Source organism: Quercus robur, chromosome 6 (genome assembly GCF_932294415.1).
Source record: "Quercus robur chromosome 6, dhQueRobu3.1, whole genome shotgun sequence".
NCBI lineage: Eukaryota > Viridiplantae > Streptophyta > Magnoliopsida > Fagales > Fagaceae > Quercus > Quercus robur.
In genome coordinates this window covers 8,813,613-8,834,964 of record NC_065539.1, presented here as the reverse complement: position 1 = coordinate 8,834,964, position 21,352 = coordinate 8,813,613, and the positions used below count along the sequence as shown (strand labels likewise).

The following is a 21,352-nucleotide window of genomic DNA, read 5'->3' as shown; positions in this document are numbered from 1 at the left end:
ATAACGAAATCCTTGAATCTTTGACTGAGTTTCCTTTCATTTTGGTGGTTCATTGAGTATTATTGACTGAAATCTCTCCTTTCTGTGACAGTTTTCTACGTCAGGCAAGCACCGTTATCACAAATCCTGCCGTAAGAAGCCGCGTCCCCCAGTATGTGATATTTGCAAGAATTTTGTAAGTATATATCATGTTTTGTCATTTCCTCTAGTTGATTTTGTATACATTTGTAGAAGATAGCTATGTTTTGTTTTTTCTTTTAATTTTGTTTTCTAATGATCAAACATTATGTGCTTGCATATTGATTTTTCGTTAACAAATACTTCAGGTTGCTGTAAACCTAATTATGACTCTCATAATCTCATCAAATTATCTCCTGAAACTAATTTTGAAAGGGCTGTTTGAGATGGATCATACATTCTCTGTTGATAAAAATATCTGTTTAAATTGTTAGGCCCCACATTCAATTATCTAGAAGAAAAGCAGGATTATATAGAAGTTAAACCATTTCATAAGAAACATATGAGAAATCTGAATGGTGCCTTAGTGCTTTTATTGTGAAATTTTCATAGCAATATGTATGTTGTTCCTAATATTCTATCAAGTGTGTTTAAATGTGAAATTTAGTTGGCGATTTTTCAGTACATCCTAAATTGTCTGACAGAGCTTGTAAGAAGCTATTTACAGAATAACTTCTAAGATCTAGGTAAAATGATTCTTTGTGGCCTGTATCAAATATGGTTCCCTTGAATTTTTTCACTAAATTTTGTTCTTTTTGTGCAGATCCCAACAAATTCAGCAGGTCTTATTGAGTGTAGGGAACGTCCTTTCTGGAAGCAGCAGTTCTGCCCCTCACATGAGCATGACAGAACTCCTCAGTGTTGCAGCTGTGAAAGAATGGAGGTCAGTAATGCAAAAAAATCATCCCTGTCTCTCTTCTTTGGAAGTGAGAAAACATTAAGGAAAGCAAAATGATATAAGTAAACATTACCACCATCTGGAAAACGTGCTTCAGAAATACCTAAGAGTAATTTCATTATATTATTCATGATGCAAAACCTTCCAATCCATGCAGACGAGGGACAGGAAATATCTATTACTTGATGATGGTCGGAAGCTTTGTCTGGAGTGTCTAGACTCGGCAGTTATGGATACTAATGAATGCCAGCCTCTTTATATTGAAATACAAAATTTCTTCGAAGGTTTACATATGAAAGTGGAGCAGGAAATTCCAATGTTCTTGGTTGAGAGACAAGCACTAAATGTGGCCATGGATGGAGAAAAGAATGTAAATGCTAACATTTTCATACTTCAGCTGTGTATTTTCATTTCTTTTGGTTTACATTTAATGTTGATCTTTATTTTATTTTTATTGTGGCAGGGTCACCATCACATGCCTGAGACCAGAGGACTTTGTATGTCAAAGGAACAGACGGTTACCACTGTAGGAATTACTTCCCCAGTCTTTAATTCCAGCTGTTTTTCTTGTAATGATATCTGTATATTGGATCTGGATCAGACATCTATAACTAGTTCAACTATGTTGCCAGATCTCTAGGGGGCCAAGGATGGCGGACAACCAATTTATAGACATGATAACTGAGCCTCGTAGGTTGATCCGTAGGTGTGAAGTAACAGCAATTCTTGTTTTGTATGGCCTTCCTAGGTACTTCTCCTCTCGTTTGCACCTTAGATGCAGTTGTTGTAAAATAAATATATGCCAAGAGTTTTGTATGACCCTAGACTTCTCTATGTACAGGTTGTTGACTGGGTCAATCCTGGCTCATGAGATGATGCATGCGTGGCTCAGGCTTAAAGGTTTGTCCTCTTTCCATTCTCCTGTTGACATTATTTGTGTTTTAGATATGGTTAAGCCCAGAATTACCAATAGGATGTTTGACAGGTTACCCCAATCTTAGTCCAAAGGTTGAAGAGGGTATCTGCCAGGTCTTAGCTCATATGTGGATGGAGTCTGAGATCCTTTCAGCATCTGGAAGTGATGTTGCTTCATCATCGTCTTCTTCATCACCCACTTCTTCCTCGTCATCAAAAAAGGGTAAACGATCTGAGTTTGAGAAGAAACTTGGTGAGTTTTTCAAACACCAGATCGAGACAGATACATCATCAGCTTATGGAGATGGATTTAGGGAAGGAAACGAGGCAGTGCTCAAATATGACTTGAAGACTACTCTCAAACATATTCAAATGACAAATAACTTTCCCGGTTGATATGTAATATTTTCCCTATGGGTAAAATTTAAGTACAGTCCTTAGGTGTTGTATTTTAGGTTTTTTAATTAAATTCAAACACCTTTGTTGAATTTAATTGTCATTAGACAAGATAGCACTAATTGTCGTATGTTTGAATTTAACTGGGGGCGTAAAGTATAACGGTTAAGAAACTATACCTATGTTTTTCCCATTTCCCATGTGCTTCGTTGAGCACTTATCATACTTAGTTCAATAGAACTAAAACCTATTATGAATTCAGGAGACAAAAATAAACAATAGAAATGTTTGTGTGTAATTGTTGTACTCTACCCTTTACCTCATAATGATATTAGATTTGTAAGTATATATAGAAACAATGAATACCACAATTATGCATTTTGCTTTTGTTTAGGATGTTGCTTTGCTGTGGTTACATCTCACTATGAAAAGTAGTGTTTTCAAAACCTAGCCTTTTGCTCAATAAGTTGTAATATCAAATGTAGTGCACCACCTTGAGACACAGGTAGCTTCCGGGCATAGTTCATGGTGTGTAAACCAATAATAACTTGTCAAAAATGAATTATTTCATAACTCACATGGAACTGGGATGCATTTCAATCTTCTTTCATTGATATAAAGAGTATTACATTACACACTTTGCATCGTGGTCAAGTAAATAAGATAGCGGTGAATGTAAAATGGATAAAATAATGTTGATTGTGTTTTTCAACCATGCTAATTACAACTTTGCCATAAGCTACTTTTAGCGTCCGCTTTGATAGCTTATCTTTTGTCAGTTTATTTTACTATTCAATTTATTTTTACTACTATTAATAAGTTCTACTGCATTATTTGATGCTATTCATGGATTCCACTATACTATTTCAGCTAACTTTTACATTTATCTACAGTATTTTCAGCAAAAAGTTTTCAATTTTAGCAAAATAAGCGAATTCTAAACAGACGTTTAGTGGAGCAATAATTGTGAAGGATTTGGTTAATGACCATACCATTTATATTGTATTTATTAGTTTTCTTAAAATTAAAAACAAAAGGTAAAATAATATTTTGGTTTTTAAATTTTAATAAAAATTTATTTTTCGACCCTAAACTATAAAAAGTTTTTTTTTTTTTTATCCCAAAAATTTGTAAAGAGTTTTTTCAATAGTTTAGACACAAAAAAGATAGATGAAAAAATAAATTTTTTTTTCAATAGTTTAAGGATAAAAACAATTTTTTGATAAAATTTAAGAACATAAATAAAACATTTTTAATGGCTTAGGAACAAATGATGAACTTTGCAATAGTTTTGGGACAAAAAATGAACTTTTAAAAGTTTAGGGATAAAAAACAAATTTTTGATAAAATTTATGGACCAAAATAGTATTTTATCATTAATTTTTTTTTTTACAGGAATAAAGGCAACAAATTATGTTGCAGGCCAACTTCCAAAAAAATAAAAATTGTAAGGACTCAATTTGTAACAATCCCAAACTGGTATTGGGTTCGTACGTTAAAAGCTCAAACAATAAAATTTGTAGAGCGTGGGTGTTCAAGAACTAGGTTAACTTCTAAAAGAAAAACGATTAAACCACACGTTTATAGATGGATTAGCACTGATATAACAATTAGTTTTTCTTTGAAACAAGTGTAGTTCTTTGGTTTCCAAGCCTTTTTCTTGAGTGTTCTTTGTTTTTTTTTTTTTTTTTTTAGTTCCGATCCCCCTCCTCAATGCTTTTCTTTCATGTTATATACTGCCCTCTTCATATCATCTTTTCCACACACGTGTAAATTGGGTTTAGGGGATCTCTTTCTGTCCCATCTAACACCTTCTAGAACCTCCTACTAGTAGCTGTAAGACTGCTTCATCACTGTTCAGGCATCACCTCCACATTAATGCGGTCAGAGAGTTGGTTGAGAGACCATTAATGCGGAGGCAGCTGTTGTTTTAGATATTTGTTTGCCTTCTTTTTCTTGCCCTTGGTCCCTTATCCCACTTTTAGTGGTGACGTAGCTCCGAAATACGTTTGTAATAAGGTGGAGTTCTGGTCGTCCTCGGACTCATATTGCCGAGAATGATTTTGTTCTCGGACGAATACTGAACTCACATTTCGTGATATTTATTCATCCTTTCATTTGGTTACCCCTACAACTTGATATGGGCCTCCTCGGATAGATTTACATCATCGGATGGGCCACAGACCCAATTAACTTGACTTTAATAATTTTAGTGACTAACCGGCCCCCACAAAAATAAATGTGGCTCTTCATATTAATATTAAAATAAAATAAAATGAAGTAATTAAAGTGTTTTAATAACCTATGCCTTAGGACATTTTTCTATATTAATAAAACATTTAAAGAAATTTTTTATGAAAAAATAAAAAAAGTGACAGTTTAGTAAATCACTAGTAACTTTTTTGACATTTTTTTTTTTCAATTTTTCATAAAATATTTTATAAAGTAAATAATTAAAATATGCTCTAAGACGTAGATTAACCCGATTCATACTTGCCAGCCTTCCAGCCCCGACCTATATAAGGAAACTGGGAGCTTAACCCGGAAGGTGCAAAGTGCAGAGACCCACCCATCTCATTTTGAAACCATGACCTGGTCTTGATTTTGGCGGCAATTTTGGGTAAAGAGCCGTAGCAGTCTAGCACCACACCACCATTTGGACCTTACAAGAACCTTGGTACTTGGTACGAGTGTTTCCTTTTCCTGATAGTTGATGGTTTACTTGCCATTGCACGCTAGGTGTTTGATATTTTGCCTCTGTGACTGTGAGTCAAGTCTATAATGGATGGCTGATACCATGACATTAAGACCCGTGTTAAGTGTCAGAACAACTTCACAAATCAACAATACATACTCAGAACCATCTATAGACTACAGTTCTGAGTGTTATCCTCTTCACCTGATCAGTAATGAGATTGCATTTCAAGCAACTCATTGGTGGGATAACCCTGCTCAACAGCCTAACAACCCAGCAAACTCGCTGCTATGCACGAGACCCATTTCCCAACAAAATCTCCCATTACCTGTACCGTGCCAAACTCATCGATTCCATTCGACTTGGCCTTCGTTCCAACCCTCCTAGTCCCACCTCTCTCACCCCTATCCTAAATAATCGCCTTCTTGACTCCTTTGTTGTCACTCAAGCGCTCCGGTCTGCACCTTCTGCAGACTCTGCTTTGTCCCTGGTTGAAACCCTTGAAACAACTCCGTATTTCTCACATACCCAGAACACCCTCCACGCCCTGGCCACAGTCCTTGCCAAGTCTTGCCGGACTGTGCAACTCAAAGCCCTCATTGATGCCATAAATGCTGGTAGGTTTGGCAGCATTCGTGTTAGCTTTATGAACCTCATGCAATGGTATGCTGCCATTGGAGACCTTGAGTTGGTTCTTCATGTCTGGGATGAGTATAGGCTCTCAAGCAAGCGGATATGCACTGAGTCTTATAACATTGTTATGGGCCTTTATGTGCAAATGGGTAAGGACACTGAAGCTGTGGAGGTTTTCTATAGGATGATTGACGCAGGGGCAATTCCAAATTCTAGAACATATACGATAGTGATTGAGCACCTCATGAATTCGGGAAAGTTGGATTCTGCAATGGAGGTTTTTAATACATTGCCCTTGATGAGAATTAGACGCACTTTAAAGCAATATTCGATTTTAGTTGAAGGATTTATTGGTGTTGAAAGGTTTGACGAGGTCAAGACTTTACTTGATGAAATGCGGGCTGATGGGAAATTTCCTGGAAGAGCCCTGCTTTTGTCATTGCGACGTATGAATGAGGCGGGATTTGTCCAAGAAACTGATGAATTTCTTAAAGAAATGTCGCCGGATGAGAGAATCAAGAATATAGGATGTAGTGTTGATAGTAGTGATGATGACGATGATGATGAGGGTAATGAGGTTAGTCATGCTAGTGGTGTTGATGATGTTAATGGGGTTCAGTTAAAACCATGGTTAGACCCAAGAGCTTTGGCAAGTGCCTTGCAACATTGGAACCATGAAGAGGTATCAGCCCTGGAGGATGCAAAATTGGTGTGGACAACTCGGTTGGTTTGCAAGATTCTTAGGCATTTCAACTCACCAGAAACAGCTTGGAAATTTTTCTGTTGGGCTGCTTATCAGCCAGGATTTACTCATGATGTTTACTCAGTAGAAAGGATGATGGCCCTTTCTGCACGCCATGGGCATACTGAATTGGTTGATAAACTCATGTCCAAAATAAGAAGGGAGGGAATGAGATTGCCTTTCAGCACCATCAGGTTGATAATCGACTTTTATGGCCTCTCAAAGAAAGCTGATGCTGCTTTGAAGGTCTTTCATTATGATAGAACTCTCTGTGGTCCAATATCAAAATTCAATATGATGCTTTTGTATTCATCTCTATTACGAACACTGACCAAGTGTGGGAGGAATTCTGATTCCATGGATGTACTGGAGGAGATGATTTTGGGTGGAATTTGCCCAGATATACAGACATTTTCTGGGTTAATGTATCACTTTGCATTAAATGGGGATATCAAAACAGTGCAGAAACTCTTTGCAATGGTTAGGCAAAGTGGTGTGGAGCCAGATGCTTATATGTTTAAAGTACTGATCCAAGCTTATTGCAAAGCTGAGAGAGCTGCTCTTGCATGGAGGGTTTTTGAAGACTTGAGGAATTCAAATTTGGTGCCTGATGCCAACACAAAAGAGTTGCTTGTAAAGAGTCTCTGGAAGGAGGGCAAGCGGCGAGAGGCTGCTGCTGTAGAAGAAAATTGTGAGAAAATAAACAATGTTCTTCCGCTAACATTGCGTGGTCACATATGGACGGTGAGCTCTGCAGATCTCACACGTGTTTTTAATATTTATTCTGAAAGCTTTGCATCAATAGCTGGCTAGAGCTAAATGGTTTCAAAAAACAAACAATGATCTGTTTCAAAACTGTGTACTGATCTACTTCATGTCAAGGATCGACAGTATACATACCATCCTTTTTTGCCTTCTTATTTTTGACTAATTGAAAAAGAAAACCAAAGTAAAAATTGTTTATGTTTGTATTGAAGTATTGCTACCATTCTTTTATGCTGTTGTTTGTAAATAAAACTTGTGCAAGAATTTGATTATAAAAAGAAAGGGACTATTTTGATTGAAAAAAAGGGTGACACCAAGAAATGAATTATTGCCACTTGGTCTATTGAATCAAAGCTATTGTGATATATGTGTTTCCAAATCATTAGGGCATACATACTGTCAGATTGAATGGCAAAGTGAAGCAGTTAAAGAGACATTGTGATACCGCCCAAGAGTTATAATTTTATTGGATTAAAAATTCATTGTGATTCAAAAAACCATTTAGAGTATTCATCACCTCTTCTTTTTTGGGTAAGTACCTATACATCACCTTTGTGTCTGTTGAGGAATATCTCGACATAGAATTGACAGCAGCGCAATGCAATTGGATGTTTTTTTAGCAAGCGGACCTGAAATCATTTTAAGGGCCAATTGAATTCAACTTTGGAATATGTTTGAGCACATTGCGCCATCCATGTTCTTGACAACCATTTATCTAGTCCAATACTAGAGAATACCATGATCTGGTGCCACCATGCAGGAACAATCCGAACTCTTATGCACTACAAGAATCCTAGTTGTGTATTTTTTTCTCCTGTGACCAGTATAAAAAAATCCTAGGTGGAGCCATCAAATTTGATGCCTTTATTTAGTTATTTTCTTTAGCCCAGTAGCTGGCCGATTCTGCATGTGTGGCATTTGTATTGAATAAATCCGATGCTTACCAAAGATTCTTAGCAGAAAAGGGAATCATAACCAAGATCAAAGTTTTGTCTTTTTTTGTTCCCATTTTTAATTATGTGAATCTTTGTGCACCATATCAAAAATTATTCTTATAAAACAAAGTCTATTTTATTCTTGATTGAAATAATCACAACAACAACTATGCTGTTTTGACATTCGTGAATTACAATTATTAAAAAGAAAGAAAGAAAAAAAAAGACATCTGTGATTTGACTTCTTTCGACCTTTTGTTAAGTCTCTAAAGACAACCTTCATTATCCCCCTCCTCCCCCCCCCCCCCCCCCCCCCCCCGGCCGAAGGTGTCTTTTCTTTCATATGAATAAGAAACTTCTCTTTCATTGAGCACATATCACATTAACTACTTCACATCCTTACCATCCAAGTTCCCTAAGAATGGCAATTTATTTCTTCTCATTCTCCTGCTTCTTTTGTCCTTCTCCTCCGCTCATCTCACAGCTCAATCAACCTCCAACAACACCAGCACAGGCTTCTCATGCTCTGTGGATTCACCTCCCCCATGTGAAGCATATGTTGCATACTTTGCACAGCCACCAGCATTTTTGGATTTAGGAAATATATCTGATCTCTTTCAGGTCAGTCGTGTATCAGTAGCTGAATCCAGCAACCTAGCCTCTGAGAATATATAGTTGTTTCAAGACCAACTCTTATTGGTACCCATCACTTGTGGATGCACTGGAAACCGCTATTTTGCCAACATTACTTATCAGATTAAAGCAGGTGACACATTCTCTGATGTTTCAACCAATTCATATGAGAACCTAACCAACTATCATGTCATAGAAGAGTTCAACCTTGATTATAGTCCAACCCCTCTTGCCTGTTGGCATCAAAGTAACCCTTCCTTTGTTCTGTAGTTGCCCCTCAAAGGCACGTAGCTTAAACGGAACAAAGTATTTTATAACTTATGTTTGGCAACCTGGTGATGATGTCACACAAGTTGGTGCCAAGTTTGAAGCATCTTCGTTGGAAATTAGCAATGAAAACAAGAATACTGCAGTGGGGCTTCCGATTTTGATTCCTGTGTCACAATTGCCATTTCTCTCTCAAACTAACCTGGCTGATATAATCAAAGCCAAACATCGGGGGATCGTCATTGCTAAAAGCTTGGGAGGTTCTATTTCAGTTTTGTTTTTAACAATCTTGTTGGTCTATACTTATTTTTCATTAATGAGAAAGAAGGGTTCAAAGGGCACTCATCCGGTTCAAACAGACGAGCCTCAGGTCTCACTGGATAAGCTACTTATCATGGGGTGTCAGATTACCTGGGAAGGCCAATCATGTATGAGATCAAAGCGATTACGGAGGCAACCATGAACCTAAATGAAAACTGTAGGATTGGTGGATCAATGTACGAGGCCATTATCGATGGGAAAATCTTAGCAGTCAAGAAATCCTAGGAAGATGTCACTGAGGAACTAAAGATTTTTACACAAAGTAAGTCGTGAATTTGGTGAGGCTAATGGGCATGTCATCCAAGTCTGGTGGGAATTGCTTCTTGGTCTATGAGTATGCTGAAAATGGATCACTTGATAAGTTGTTGTACTCCAAGTCTTCAGCAGCTTCGGTCTCTGTGGTTGTTCTCACATGGAGTCAGAGGTTAAACATAGCACTAGATGTGGCCAACAGCCTGCAATACATGCATGAACACACTCAACCAAGCATTGTTCACAGGGATATTAGAACAGCTAATATACTTCTTGCCTCCAAGTTCAAGGCCAAGATAGCAAATTTCTGTGGCAAAGTCTACCACAAACCCTATGATGCTGAAAATGGACATTTTTGCTTTTGGAGTGGTTATGTTGGAGTTGCTTTCAGGAAGGAAAGCAATGGAAGTAAAGGAGAATGGTGAAGTTGTGTTGTCATGGAAGGAGATAAGAGGGATCTTGGAAGTTGAAGAAAAGAGAGAGGAGAGGTTGAAAAAATGGATGGATCCAAATTTGGAGAGCCTTTATCCCATTAATGGTGCTCTCAGCTTGGCAGCCTTGGGAAGGGCGTGCACACAGGATGATTCTTCGGCAAGGCCAAGTATGGTGGAAATCGTTTTTAACCTCTCTGTTATCATTCAATCATCTTCTAAGAATTGAGAATGACATTGGGCGTATGCTTAGAGGTAGGAGTTAATCAAATTCAGCTTTTGATGATTTGTATTTATTCAGTTTTTGATGATTTGTGTATGTTGTTGGAAATTGTCTCAAATTTATATTTTAATTTGATTAACTATTTGAGTTTTATTTTTGTAGAAGTAAAAGTTCTATATATATACTAGAGAAGTAATTTGGAATTCATGGTTGATTATAGAATAGCAGTTGGTAGTATTACATATAGACATTACTATTAAGGATCTGGTCTGGTGGTTTCAGTTCAAGTGGTGGCTTTGGCCCCTAGGTGGTCATCCTGTATGGGGGACAGTTCGGTAGTTTTTTTAGGTTAAAAGATGTGTGTTAAAATATGCACATGGTTTAGTTGTATTTAGAGGTTGAAAGATGTCTAGTTTTAGGGGTTGAAAGATACATTCATTTGGGAAATGAGTGTAAGCTGAAAGCTTTTCCATTGTTTGGGTGATAAGAGTACCACCTGGGTGTATAGGTGTGGGATTGTGCAAGTATCAGGTTTATAAGTCTTGGTAGGTTTATGTTGGTCAGGATTTATATTTGTGTTGGGAAGAATATTGTGATTAAGTTTATATTGGTAATTTTTGTAAGAGTTTACGAGTTGTTTTTGTGAATTAGCATTATTGTTATAATTCGTTATTGTTGATTGTGGATTTTGCTTGGTGTTATCTACTAATGGAGGCACAAAATGACCATGCTAAACCTTATCTTGCGTGGATGTTTCTATTTTCTTGTTTATGTGACAAGCTTCTGTTGTTCGCTAACTCCAACAAGTTGTTACAACAAATGCAAAGTCTAACATTTCTTAATTATGCATGATGAAATTGATTTTTATTCTGAGAATTGAAACATGTTTCACATCAATCAAATTCATATGGCTTGCTTACTCTCTATAAATTCACAGTACAAAAGAGTACAAGATTACTGCATTTTAAATTACTCAACTTCTGCATGGCCTCCTTTCATCATCAAGATATGACAATGCATCTCTTCTTTCCATTGGATCACAAATGGAAGCTTGTAACATAAGGGTGGTCACGATGATAGATTCCTTCCATATAATCGGCTCCAGTAGAACAACTTCAAAAGCATATATCTTAATTTTAGGTATCACCAAGTCATATCCTATATCCGCAGGTGTCATGTTATTTTTTGCCACCAGAGAGCAGATAAATCCTTTTTTGTGCCTTCTCTGGTGATCATAGAAGATCAATATGCTACAATCTTAGTCCTAACTCCTAACATCTATATTGAATAAGAGTTTGTACATCTTTGGGTACTTATGCAGCATTGCAGCACAAAGAAATCTGTACACCCGTGATTCCAGCTTTGAACATATGGACAAGCTCTTTTAGTAAAAAGCTAGTCCCTTTTATGAGAACTTCCAACTCCAATCCGAACTTTCCTAGTAAACTTACTCTTGACTAACTTCCAATAATTGAAACAAACTACTAGAATTAATAAAAGAAAGGAATCTTCAACTCCCATTAGTCTATGTATTGGATGATCCATATGTATCAATGGGTCAGTCAGGCTGCTGTGTCCTGTCCTTCCCTGAATGGGACAGGAGTTATATATATATATATATAAATATATTTATATATATAAAATTTCTGATAATGGACATGATACCATATTGATAGACAATTTGTCATCAATCAACTTGTCATGCATAGGTATTTATTTTTCCAAAAATTATTTGTCAATTAAATATGAGGGTTGATGTATCATATCAAAAGTTAATTCTGATAGAAGATGTATGATTTCATATGTACAGAACCTCTGCGATTCTTAGTCCACCGTTGAGTTGCCCAAAGCTTAGTTTCTACATAATGAGTTTAGGTTACATTTGGAAACATGAATTTGGATTTGAGTTTAAATCAATAGACTTGAAATGTCTTGATTTCAAATCCACTGATTTTATTTGAATTTGAAATCCAAAACTTTGATCTTTTAAAACTATCCAAACAAGGTATTTAGATTTTAATCACTCAAGTCCAGATCCACATGCTCAAATCCTGCTATCCAGACACAACATTTGCATATGGCTATTTCATCTAAGTGGAGTGTTCACATTTCTCACAAGGTGGCAACTGAGGTGGTTGTTTTGAATCTATCTAATTGACAGGCTCCGTATTAATCATTTCAGTGTGTCCTAAATGGCTTCTCACTGGAACTGCAGATAGACAAATTTTCAATAGCTCATTGCTTGCTAGGCTATAATTCATGAGAGGTATCATTCCAAACTACACAGGCTACAACCTACACTAAGATAAAAAAGAAATATTGTACAAGATTCAAAATTGTTTTATATGGAAATAAAGCAAAAATTACACAATCTCAATTTAGTACCTCAAATAAATCCTAACATTAAATAGGGAAAGAATAATCTCTATGGCATACATTAAGTATATGAATGATACTGTTTCTGTGACATAGAGCTTCTATTGAGACTCTGCTACCCCGATATGCTCTTAGATGATTCCCAGGTCCGTGAAGTGTTCAAGGTTCTTGAGACAATCTGCACAATCTCATCCATGGCTGGTCGGCCTGGTGGATCTTTCTTTAAGCAACTATCAATCAGTTTGAACATTAAAACCGCAAGTTCTGAAGGATAATTTCCTTGTAGTGAAGAATCCATAGAGTGCCTCAAACTCTCCTGTCCACCCTGCTCATGAAGCACAGCATTTATGACATCTGATAAATGCATATTTTCCTCTTCACACAAAGCAGCAACCTCTTTTCCAGTCATTATCTCCAACATGAGAACCCCAAATGCATAGACATCAAGCTTTGTGGACACAATACCATTTTCCAAATACTCAGGAGCCATGTAACCTCTTGTCCCAACAATGTGATTCGTCAAGGAAAATTGACCTTCCTGCCATTCTGCTGTCCTTGCTAGACCAAAATTTGCAATCTTAGCCCTGAAATCGCTGTCCAGAAGAATGTTACTGCTCCTTATATCCTTGTGGACATGGGGAGGAGTAGTGAAACTATGAAGATAGCTAAGTCCACTGGCTACATCGAATACAATCTGTATTCTCTGTGCCCAGCTCAAAAGCTTTCCATCATTGCTGCTATTATAGATCCAATCATTCAAGGGTCCATTTACAGCATATTCATAAACAAGATACCATTGACCTTCATTAAAACATACGCCAGAAAGGCGTATGATATTAGAATGGTTGATCTTGTTCAATAACTCTATCTCTTTTGACACATCTCCATTTATTCTCTTAATGGCTGCCAAATCCCCATTAATCATGCCACGATAAACAGATCCTTTAATCCAACAACTAGGACTGAAATCATCTGTTGCATCCTGGAGCTCCTTAAACTTGTACACTTTGAGGGATTGAGCAATACTAGATATGCTCTCTAAGAAATCCTCAGATTCATCCTCAACCTTTCTCGGTTTCTCAATCGCCTTGAATCGATCTGAGGCTATAATGGAATCAGGTTTCTTCTTATTTCTACGGAAGAATGCAAAGAATATTATGGCACCAAGGGTCAACAAAAGAGCACTTCCTCCAAGAACTCCAACAAGGACATAGACCCATGTTTTACTTGAGCTTTCATTTGAGGAAGAAGTAGGAGTAGGAGGTGGTGATACTGGTGGTGGTGGTGGTGCAATTGTTTGAGAAATTGTTGGGGGGACTTGCAGTGGAACTAGAAGCGTGGTGAAGAAATTAATAATTGGTGGGTTTTGGGTAGAAAGCCCATTAGCACCATTAGCATAAAGAATACTCTCTGTAGTTACATTAAATCGACCACTAATTTTTGAAACATCATCACCTTGTTCAATTAAGTAACTTAATAAATACTTGACACCCGCATCACTTTGGTTCTTTGTAGGACAAGCACATCTAAGAGGAACAGTGAGATTTTCACCAATACTTATATTGGTAGCGGGAATATTGTTTTGTTTCTGGAGAGCTTGACAGGTTGAAAGGGCTTGATATGTGTTATTAGCAATCGAAAGATAAGAATCATCTTTCTTCACAACGTAAGTTGTGTTTTTTTGATAGTAGGCACCTGAACAGGAGCAGTTGACTGGAACAAGCACCAATGTGTTTGTTGGAAAAGTTTCAGTCTCGGAAACTGAATTAAGTTGAGAGAGCTGTGATGGGTCAGAAGCCAAAAGAGCAGAGATGGAAGAAACAGAATTGTAAGGAGGTTGGGATCGGAAGGTGAGGTAGGCTTGGCAACTTTGGTTTTGGCCATTACAGAAGTAGCCAAGAACAGAAGTTGAATTATCTGTGTTGCCAGTACAATCTGTTGTGGCCGCTCCCACATAAGATTGCTGAGCTTGAATCGAAGAAAAGCATGATGTGAGTAATAAGATAGTGAAAGCATGAATGACAGAGAGGAAACTCATTTTGGGTTTGAAGTGTAAAAATCTGAAGGGGGGTTATGGCAGATTGTAGGAGGAAACTCTTTGGTTTAGAATTTCAATGACGGTGGTGAAGCTGTAGTTTTGACTTTTTTTCCTGTAAAAGAGAATTCTAAGAAGCAACGCAATTACGCAAATGCGTGTTGAATTTTCTTTACGATGTCTTTTTGGGACAGGGTGGAACTGAAAGGCAGACATGATTGAACTTGACCACGTCCCAACATCAACATATATGTGTGGGCTCGGTTGACCATCTGCTCACTCATAGCTTGGGCTACAAAAACTTTTCATCGAAGGAAAAACAATGGAGAATGCTACTTTACCTTACTATAAGATATTAAAATTAGTACATATGAATATGATAGACATTTTTATTTTCCAAAACTTAAACTTGTCTGCAATTTCAAGTTTTGTTGCTAGACTTGTGAGGCATAATATGTTTTGAAATTGAATATTTAGTTTAATTTCAGATATTGTAACCAAACTATGTCAACACTATGTTCCCTTTTTATGAGTTTTCATGAGAATCTAATGAAAATATTGCAGTTATACTTTCAAAAAGTTGATAATTGAACTTTCAAATCATTTATAAAATGATGATGGTCAATATTCTTTTTGTTTTGATGAAAGTTCAAAGCAATTGCTCAAACCTGCAAAGATCAACGTTTAGCAATTTGAAGAAGAAAAAAAACATATGCGATCTAGTTAAACAAAAGGATTTGGTTTAAAACTATTACTTACCCACCAATCAAATATTACCACATCAATTTTCTTAACTTGTATTTTAAAGAGTACTATAAATAATGACAATCCTAATAAAACATTTATTATCCAAGAAGAAGCAAGGGGTTTGGACTTACACTTTAGCCTAGACTTGACTCCTATGGACTGACTCAATATAATTTTAGGCCTAAGGCTATAAATTTGAGTGGACCACTTTATTTTTAAATATCAAGTACATAAATCTATTTGATACTAATGTTAGTTTTATATAGAGAATCAAATACAATGGTTCAAGCATAAAGTTTAACAAAAAGAAGTGAAAATTCATCAATTTTTTAATTAAAAAAATGGGGTTTACTTTATCTTGGATCAGGCAATGTATGGTTAAGTAAAGTTGTAATCTAATTTTCAATCTTGATTTTGTTATTAAAGAAGAGATATAGATTATTTGGTGTGTGGCTATGTGAGAGATTAGGTGGCTAATGTTGACAATCTAATAGGAGCATGTAGGAAGTAAGATATATTGGTTTGCAAAAATTAAAGCCTTAAGCCATTAGTGAAAATTAATCTTCATTGATAATTCATCAAATTTATAACATTTTCACCCCAATAGCGTAGAGTTTTAATTGGATTGAGGTCTAATATTTTTAGCGGTGAGAAAAATAATGCACAACCGTATGTGTTTTACACCACCTATTGTCATGAAATTTTGGCCTTTTTATAACAGGTGGAATCTTTTTATAAAGAGGATAGAACCTTTTGTAATGGGGCCTTAGGCCTAGGCTTTGGCCTTAGTGGCTTAGGCTTGAGCTGGGACTGACTCCCATCCAGGGTGGAATCAGGGGTTTGGGTGGGGAATGACCATAGCCTCTCAGTAAAAACCCAAGTTTGCCTCACACAGATACAGTTTAGGGTTGCTGCTTTGAATCTATCCAATTGACAATCACTATGTTAATCATTTCTTCAAGTTCCTTGATGGCTTTTCACTGGAACTGTTGATAGACAACTTTTCAGTATCTCATTGCTTTCTTGGACTATAATTCATGAGAAATATCATTCCAAACTACATTAGGCTACACCCTATACTAAAATGAGAAAGGAATATTGTATAAGATTCAAAACTGCTATATTTCTTAGAAAATAAAGCAATTAAAAATTATACGATTTCAATTTAGCAAATCAGATAAACTTATATAGTGGAAGGATAATCAGTACAACATACATAGTATTTGATTGATACTGTTTCAACTTCTGTGACATAAGAGCTTCCACAGAAACTCTGTTACCCTGATATGCTCTTAGATGATTCCCATGTCAGTGAAGTGTTCAAGGTTCTTGAGACATACTGCACAATCTCATCCATGGCTGGTCGACCTACTGGATCTTTCTTCAAGCAACTATCAATCAGTTTGAACATAAAAACCGCAAGTTCTGAAGGATAATTCCCTAGTAGTGAAGGATCCATAGAGTGTCTCAGTCTCTCCTGTCCATCCTCATGAAGCACAGCATCTAAGACATCTGATAATTGCATATTTTCCTCCTCATACAAAGCAGCAACCTCTTTCCCTGTCATAATTTCCAGCACGAGAACCCCAAATGCATAGATATCAAGCTTTGTGGACACAATACCATTTTCCAAATACTCAGGAGCCAAGTAACCTCTTGTCCCAACAATGTGACTTGTCAAGGAAAATTGGCCTTCCTGCCATTCTGCTGTCCTTGCTAGACCAAACTTTGCAATCTTAGCCCTGAAATCAGTGTCCAAAAGAATGTTGCTGCACTTTATATCCTTGTGGACATGGGAAGGAGTAGTGAAGCTATGAAGATAGTTAAGTCCACTGGCTACATCAAATATAATCTGTATTCTTTGTGTCCAGCTCAAAATCTTTCCATCACTGCTGTTGTTGTAGATCCAATCACTCAAGGGTCCATTGACAGCATATTCATAAACAAGATACCAATGAGCGTCATTAAAACAGACGCCAGAAAGGCGTATAATATTAGAGTGGTTGATCTTGTTCAATAAATCTATCTCTTTTGACACATCTCCATTTAATCTCTTAATGGCTGCCAAATTCCCATTAATCGTGCCACGATAAACAGAGCCTTCAATCCAACAACTAGGACTGAAACCATCTGTTGCATCCTGGAGTTCCCTAAACTTGTACACTTTGAGGGATTGAGCAATACTAGATATGATCTTTAAGAAGTCCTCAGATTCTTCCTCAGCCTCTTTTGGTTTTGGTTTCTCAATTGCCTTGAAGCCATCTGAGACAATAGTGGAATCAGATTTCTTCTTACTTCTACGGAGGAATGCATAGAACAATATGGCACCAAAGACCAGTACAAGAGAACTTCCTCCAAGAGCCCCAACAAGGACGTAAAACCATATTTTACATGAGCTTTTATTTGAGGAAGTAGGAGGTGGTGATGCTGTTGGTGATGGTGGCGGCGGCGGCGGTGCTATTGTCTGAGAATTTGATGGGCGGTCTTGCAGAGGAACCAGAAGCGTGGTGAAGGGATAGATAACGGAGTTTTGTTCGGAAAGCCCATTAGCCTCAAGAGTGCTCTCAGTGTTTACATTAAATCTATTACTAATGCTTGAAACATAATCACCGGCAAAGACCAAGTAACTTAATAAATACTTGACACTCATAGCAGTTTGGTTCTTTGTAGGACAAGCACATCTAAGAGGAACAGTTATTCTTGTACCAGAATATAAATTTTTAGTTTGAATATTGTTTTGATTCTTGAGAGCTTGACAGGTTGAAAGGCCTTGGTAAGTGTTACTAGCAATCAAAAAATATGTATCAGTATGCTTGATAACATAAGTTGTGTTTGCTTGATAGTACTGACCTGAACATGAACAGTTGACTGGAACCAGCACAAGCTTGTTAGTTTCAAATGTTGCATTCTCGAAAACTGAATTAATTTGAGAGAGCTGAGATGGGTCAGAAGCCAAGAGAGCAGAGATGGCAGAAACAGTATTATAAGGGGGTTGGGATCTGAATGTGAGGTAGGCTTGGCAACTGTGGTTTTGGTCCTTTTGGCGATTACAGTAGTAGCCAAGGACAGAAGTTGAAATTTCTGTGTTGCTACAGTTTGTTGTGGCCTTTCCCACATATGGTTGCTGAGCTAGAATCAAAGAACAGAACGAGAACAAAAAGATTGTGAAAACATGAATGCAGAGGAAACTCATTGTGGGTTGAAGTGTAAAGATCAGAAGAAGGTTTTGGAACTTATGGCAGACAGTAGGTTGATCATTGGCTTATTATTTCAACAAAGTTAGTCAAGATCAAGTTGTCCTTCCCTGTTAAGAAAATTCCCAGAAGCAGTGCATGTTGAGTATAATAATGTCTTCTTGGTATAGAATGGCAGACATACCGCAATTTCTGGTTGACCATATGTCATCATCAGCAAATATGGGATTGATTGAACATCTCTTTATTTCATTCTTAGGCTTAGAAACTTTTTAAAGAAAACACTTATCCTGTCTAAAATTTCAAGTTTTATAGCTAGACTTGGGTGGCATATGATTGTTAAATTGATTATTAAGCTTTATTTTACTATTGTTAACAAAATACCTGAAAATTGTGTTCCTTTTTTTTTAATGAGAATCTAAAGAAATGTTACGATTAAAATTTTAAAAGCCGATTATTGAATCTTTAAACCATTGAAAAGAATATCTAGATGAAAATCCATATGCAATCTAGTTTTTTTTTTTTTTTTTTTTAATAGGAAATATGAAATCTAGTTTGTTTGCAAATTCAGGAGACCATTATTTACTCACAAAACTTAAAGGTTTCATGTCCATTCAATGAGAAACTTTTGTTATTATGATTTTATACTTGGTTTGAACCATTAATTTCTTGAAACCAAGACTAGGTCTTTTTAATAAAATCATTGAACTTATTGATCCTTACTCGTGAATCAGAAGTTTTGCAAACATCAAGTCAATCTTTGTGAAAAAGTATTTTTTTATTATTCAGTTAGATCTTAGAACAAGGTATAATAACTTCTATTTATATTTTATCAAAATAACTTCTATTTATATATAAATGCTAGCAGTAATCTACACGTCTCAGGGACTAATTTATTTAACTGCAATAAGATAAGAAAATCCACCTTGTCAATGTCATGAATCATGATGTTTAAACTTTCCCCTGATTTTCGAAGGCCTTGACCTGACCGAAGGTTGGGTGAAAACTTGTTAATTATTATGGTTGTGGAGGCTTTAATAAGTGTTAATATACTTTAATAATACAACTAAAAGAAATTTAATTTGCTGAGGCATGCCTTTAACAAGAGGCAACAGTGTAAACTTTTTTTTTTTTTGAGAAGGGACAACAGTGTAAACTTGATTCAAATAAGAGAACCTTAATGAATTTTACAATAATTTCACAATGATGCCAACATAGGTAGTTCCATGCATGTATGATTTTCAGATCAGTTATGTCATACAACACGTCAAATTTCAAAATATGAACTTTTAAGTCCATAAATAATGCATGCATGTCCAGGGACAGAACTACTCAAGGGCTGAGGGGGGCCATGGCTTTCCTCAACCTTTAATAAAAAATATACTAGTATGCATATTAACTTAAAGAATTTTAATTCTGACACTTAAATTTATATACTTGCCCCCCTCCCCCCCAAATTTACAAATTGACCCAAGAAATCCAACAAATAGATAACAAGAAAAATCTATAATAAAAAATGCACATATCCAGATAATAAGAAAAATCTTCAGACAAATCATAAATCTAGTCTAAGCAAAAACAATAACAACAAATCAATTACAAATCCTAGTAAAAAAAATTACAAAAATCCAATAACCTTTACCCAATTTCTCCCTCTCACTTGAGAGCTCTATGCCCCTTTCAAATGACTCCACTCAGCCATAGAGACAACTCTTGTGCCACATATTGATTGTCCATTCACACATTAGTTAGACCTTGAAAATATTAAGACGTGTCAATTGATTTACAAAACTCTTGATTATAAAATCCTATTATAAAATTTTTTCAAAAGAAAAAAATACAAATAATAATTAATAAATTAATGCTAATAATGCAATTGCAAAGATGCGTTTTGGATCCTAGTCCCAAGGTATGATTAGGTTCAAGCCCAATAAGCCCAATATAATGAATTTGTAGAGAGTGGATTGGAAAACTAGGTTTTAATAAATGAGATAATAGTTAGAATGGATTTTAAAAGATAATCAAACAAAAATGGACTAGAGTTATCTAAGTAAGTTATGTTCTAGTATATATTGACTAAAAATGATTACAGATATGACTTAAGCAGCTATAGTGCTTTCTTTTACAAATTTTCGATCCTCTCTCCATGGAGGGTCTCTTGTGTTATATAGTTCCCTTTGAACGATCTTGATTCTACACTTGTTGATCATCCAAACTACTACTTGAGTGTTTGTCCCATCGGACACCCCCTCAGGCCTTCTATGAGTTAGGGTAACTAAGACAGCACTGTTTAGGAGTCTTTTCCACATTAATGCAACTAGAAAGTTAGCTGCAGAGCATTTAATGCGGTGGTAGCAGCCTTTCCTTAGATATTTCTGAGCTTCCATCCCTCTTGTACATTCATAATGCACGTCCCTATTAGTGGAATTTCCTAGAAGATCACCTTGAATAATAGGATATACACTTGGTCTGTGCTTTGCTAATCCAAGGAGATACTCCTCCTCAGACCACCTCTCCCAACCTTTCTATTTGCAATATACTCATGGGACTTTAAGTTTAAAATCGTCACTACTGTATATTCGCCCTCGGACCAACCAACGTCCTTAGCTCAAGCCCAAGACCCAATATATAATTTTTGGCCCTTAACCCTACAGCAACTTTGTCAACCTTTAGTTTTGATATTCTAATTTTTTTAAATCTTTGAATAAAGAACTTCGGTCTCCTAAGTTTGAATCCTGGTTTCGTCTCTATGCATGTCTTACTAGTGCAAATTCTAGCCTCAGCAGTCATATATAGGTAGAAGGGTGATTCACCAATCCGGGCTTCACATCAAGCAAGGATGTATAAAATTTTCTTTCAAGTTTCAACTGAGAATG

General features: G+C 36.3%; 4 protein-coding genes and 1 pseudogene across 8 annotated transcripts in view; 3 read left to right on the top strand and 2 right to left on the bottom strand.

Moving 5' to 3' along the window:
• Positions 1-2,525, top strand: part of LOC126732615 (protein DA1-related 1-like) — a 28,334-nt gene extending 25,809 nt beyond the window's left edge. For all 5 annotated transcript variants that reach the window (XM_050435561.1, XM_050435562.1, XM_050435565.1 and 2 more), the window contains 7 exons: positions 92-175; positions 782-901; positions 1,074-1,286; positions 1,380-1,442; positions 1,549-1,664; positions 1,758-1,816; positions 1,902-2,525. In XM_050435561.1, coding sequence (XP_050291518.1) covers positions 92-175; positions 782-901; positions 1,074-1,286; positions 1,380-1,442; positions 1,549-1,664; positions 1,758-1,816; positions 1,902-2,227 — 981 coding nt within the window. In that variant the 3' untranslated portion in view covers positions 2,228-2,525. The remainder of the gene's footprint in view (positions 1-91; positions 176-781; positions 902-1,073; positions 1,287-1,379; positions 1,443-1,548; positions 1,665-1,757; positions 1,817-1,901) is intronic.
• Positions 2,526-4,714: 2,189 nt separating this feature from the next.
• LOC126732614 (pentatricopeptide repeat-containing protein At5g66631) lies at positions 4,715-7,293 on the top strand. The gene has a single exon (XM_050435560.1). The coding sequence runs from the start codon at positions 5,137-5,139 to the stop codon at positions 7,108-7,110; it is 1,974 nt and encodes a 657-aa protein (XP_050291517.1). The 5' UTR covers positions 4,715-5,136; the 3' UTR covers positions 7,111-7,293.
• A 507-nt stretch (positions 7,294-7,800) lies between these two features.
• LOC126689822 (serine/threonine receptor-like kinase NFP) lies at positions 7,801-10,277 on the top strand (annotated as a pseudogene).
• Positions 10,278-12,443: 2,166 nt separating this feature from the next.
• Positions 12,444-14,704, bottom strand: LOC126732613 (lysM domain receptor-like kinase 4). Its single transcript, XM_050435559.1, has one exon. The coding sequence runs from the start codon at positions 14,536-14,538 to the stop codon at positions 12,616-12,618; it is 1,923 nt and encodes a 640-aa protein (XP_050291516.1). The 5' UTR covers positions 14,539-14,704; the 3' UTR covers positions 12,444-12,615.
• A 1,279-nt stretch (positions 14,705-15,983) lies between these two features.
• LOC126732612 (lysM domain receptor-like kinase 4) lies at positions 15,984-18,793 on the bottom strand. Its single transcript, XM_050435557.1, has one exon. The coding sequence runs from the start codon at positions 18,473-18,475 to the stop codon at positions 16,559-16,561; it is 1,917 nt and encodes a 638-aa protein (XP_050291514.1). The 5' UTR covers positions 18,476-18,793; the 3' UTR covers positions 15,984-16,558.
• Positions 18,794-21,352: the final 2,559 nt, after the last annotated feature.

Coding starts and splice junctions, on each gene's coding strand:
- LOC126732612 (XM_050435557.1), bottom strand. CDS start 18,475: ATGAGTTTCCTCTGCATTCATGTTTTCACAATCTTTTTGTTCTCGTTC.
- LOC126732613 (XM_050435559.1), bottom strand. CDS start 14,538: ATGAGTTTCCTCTCTGTCATTCATGCTTTCACTATCTTATTACTCACA.
- LOC126732614 (XM_050435560.1), top strand. CDS start 5,137: ATGAGATTGCATTTCAAGCAACTCATTGGTGGGATAACCCTGCTCAAC.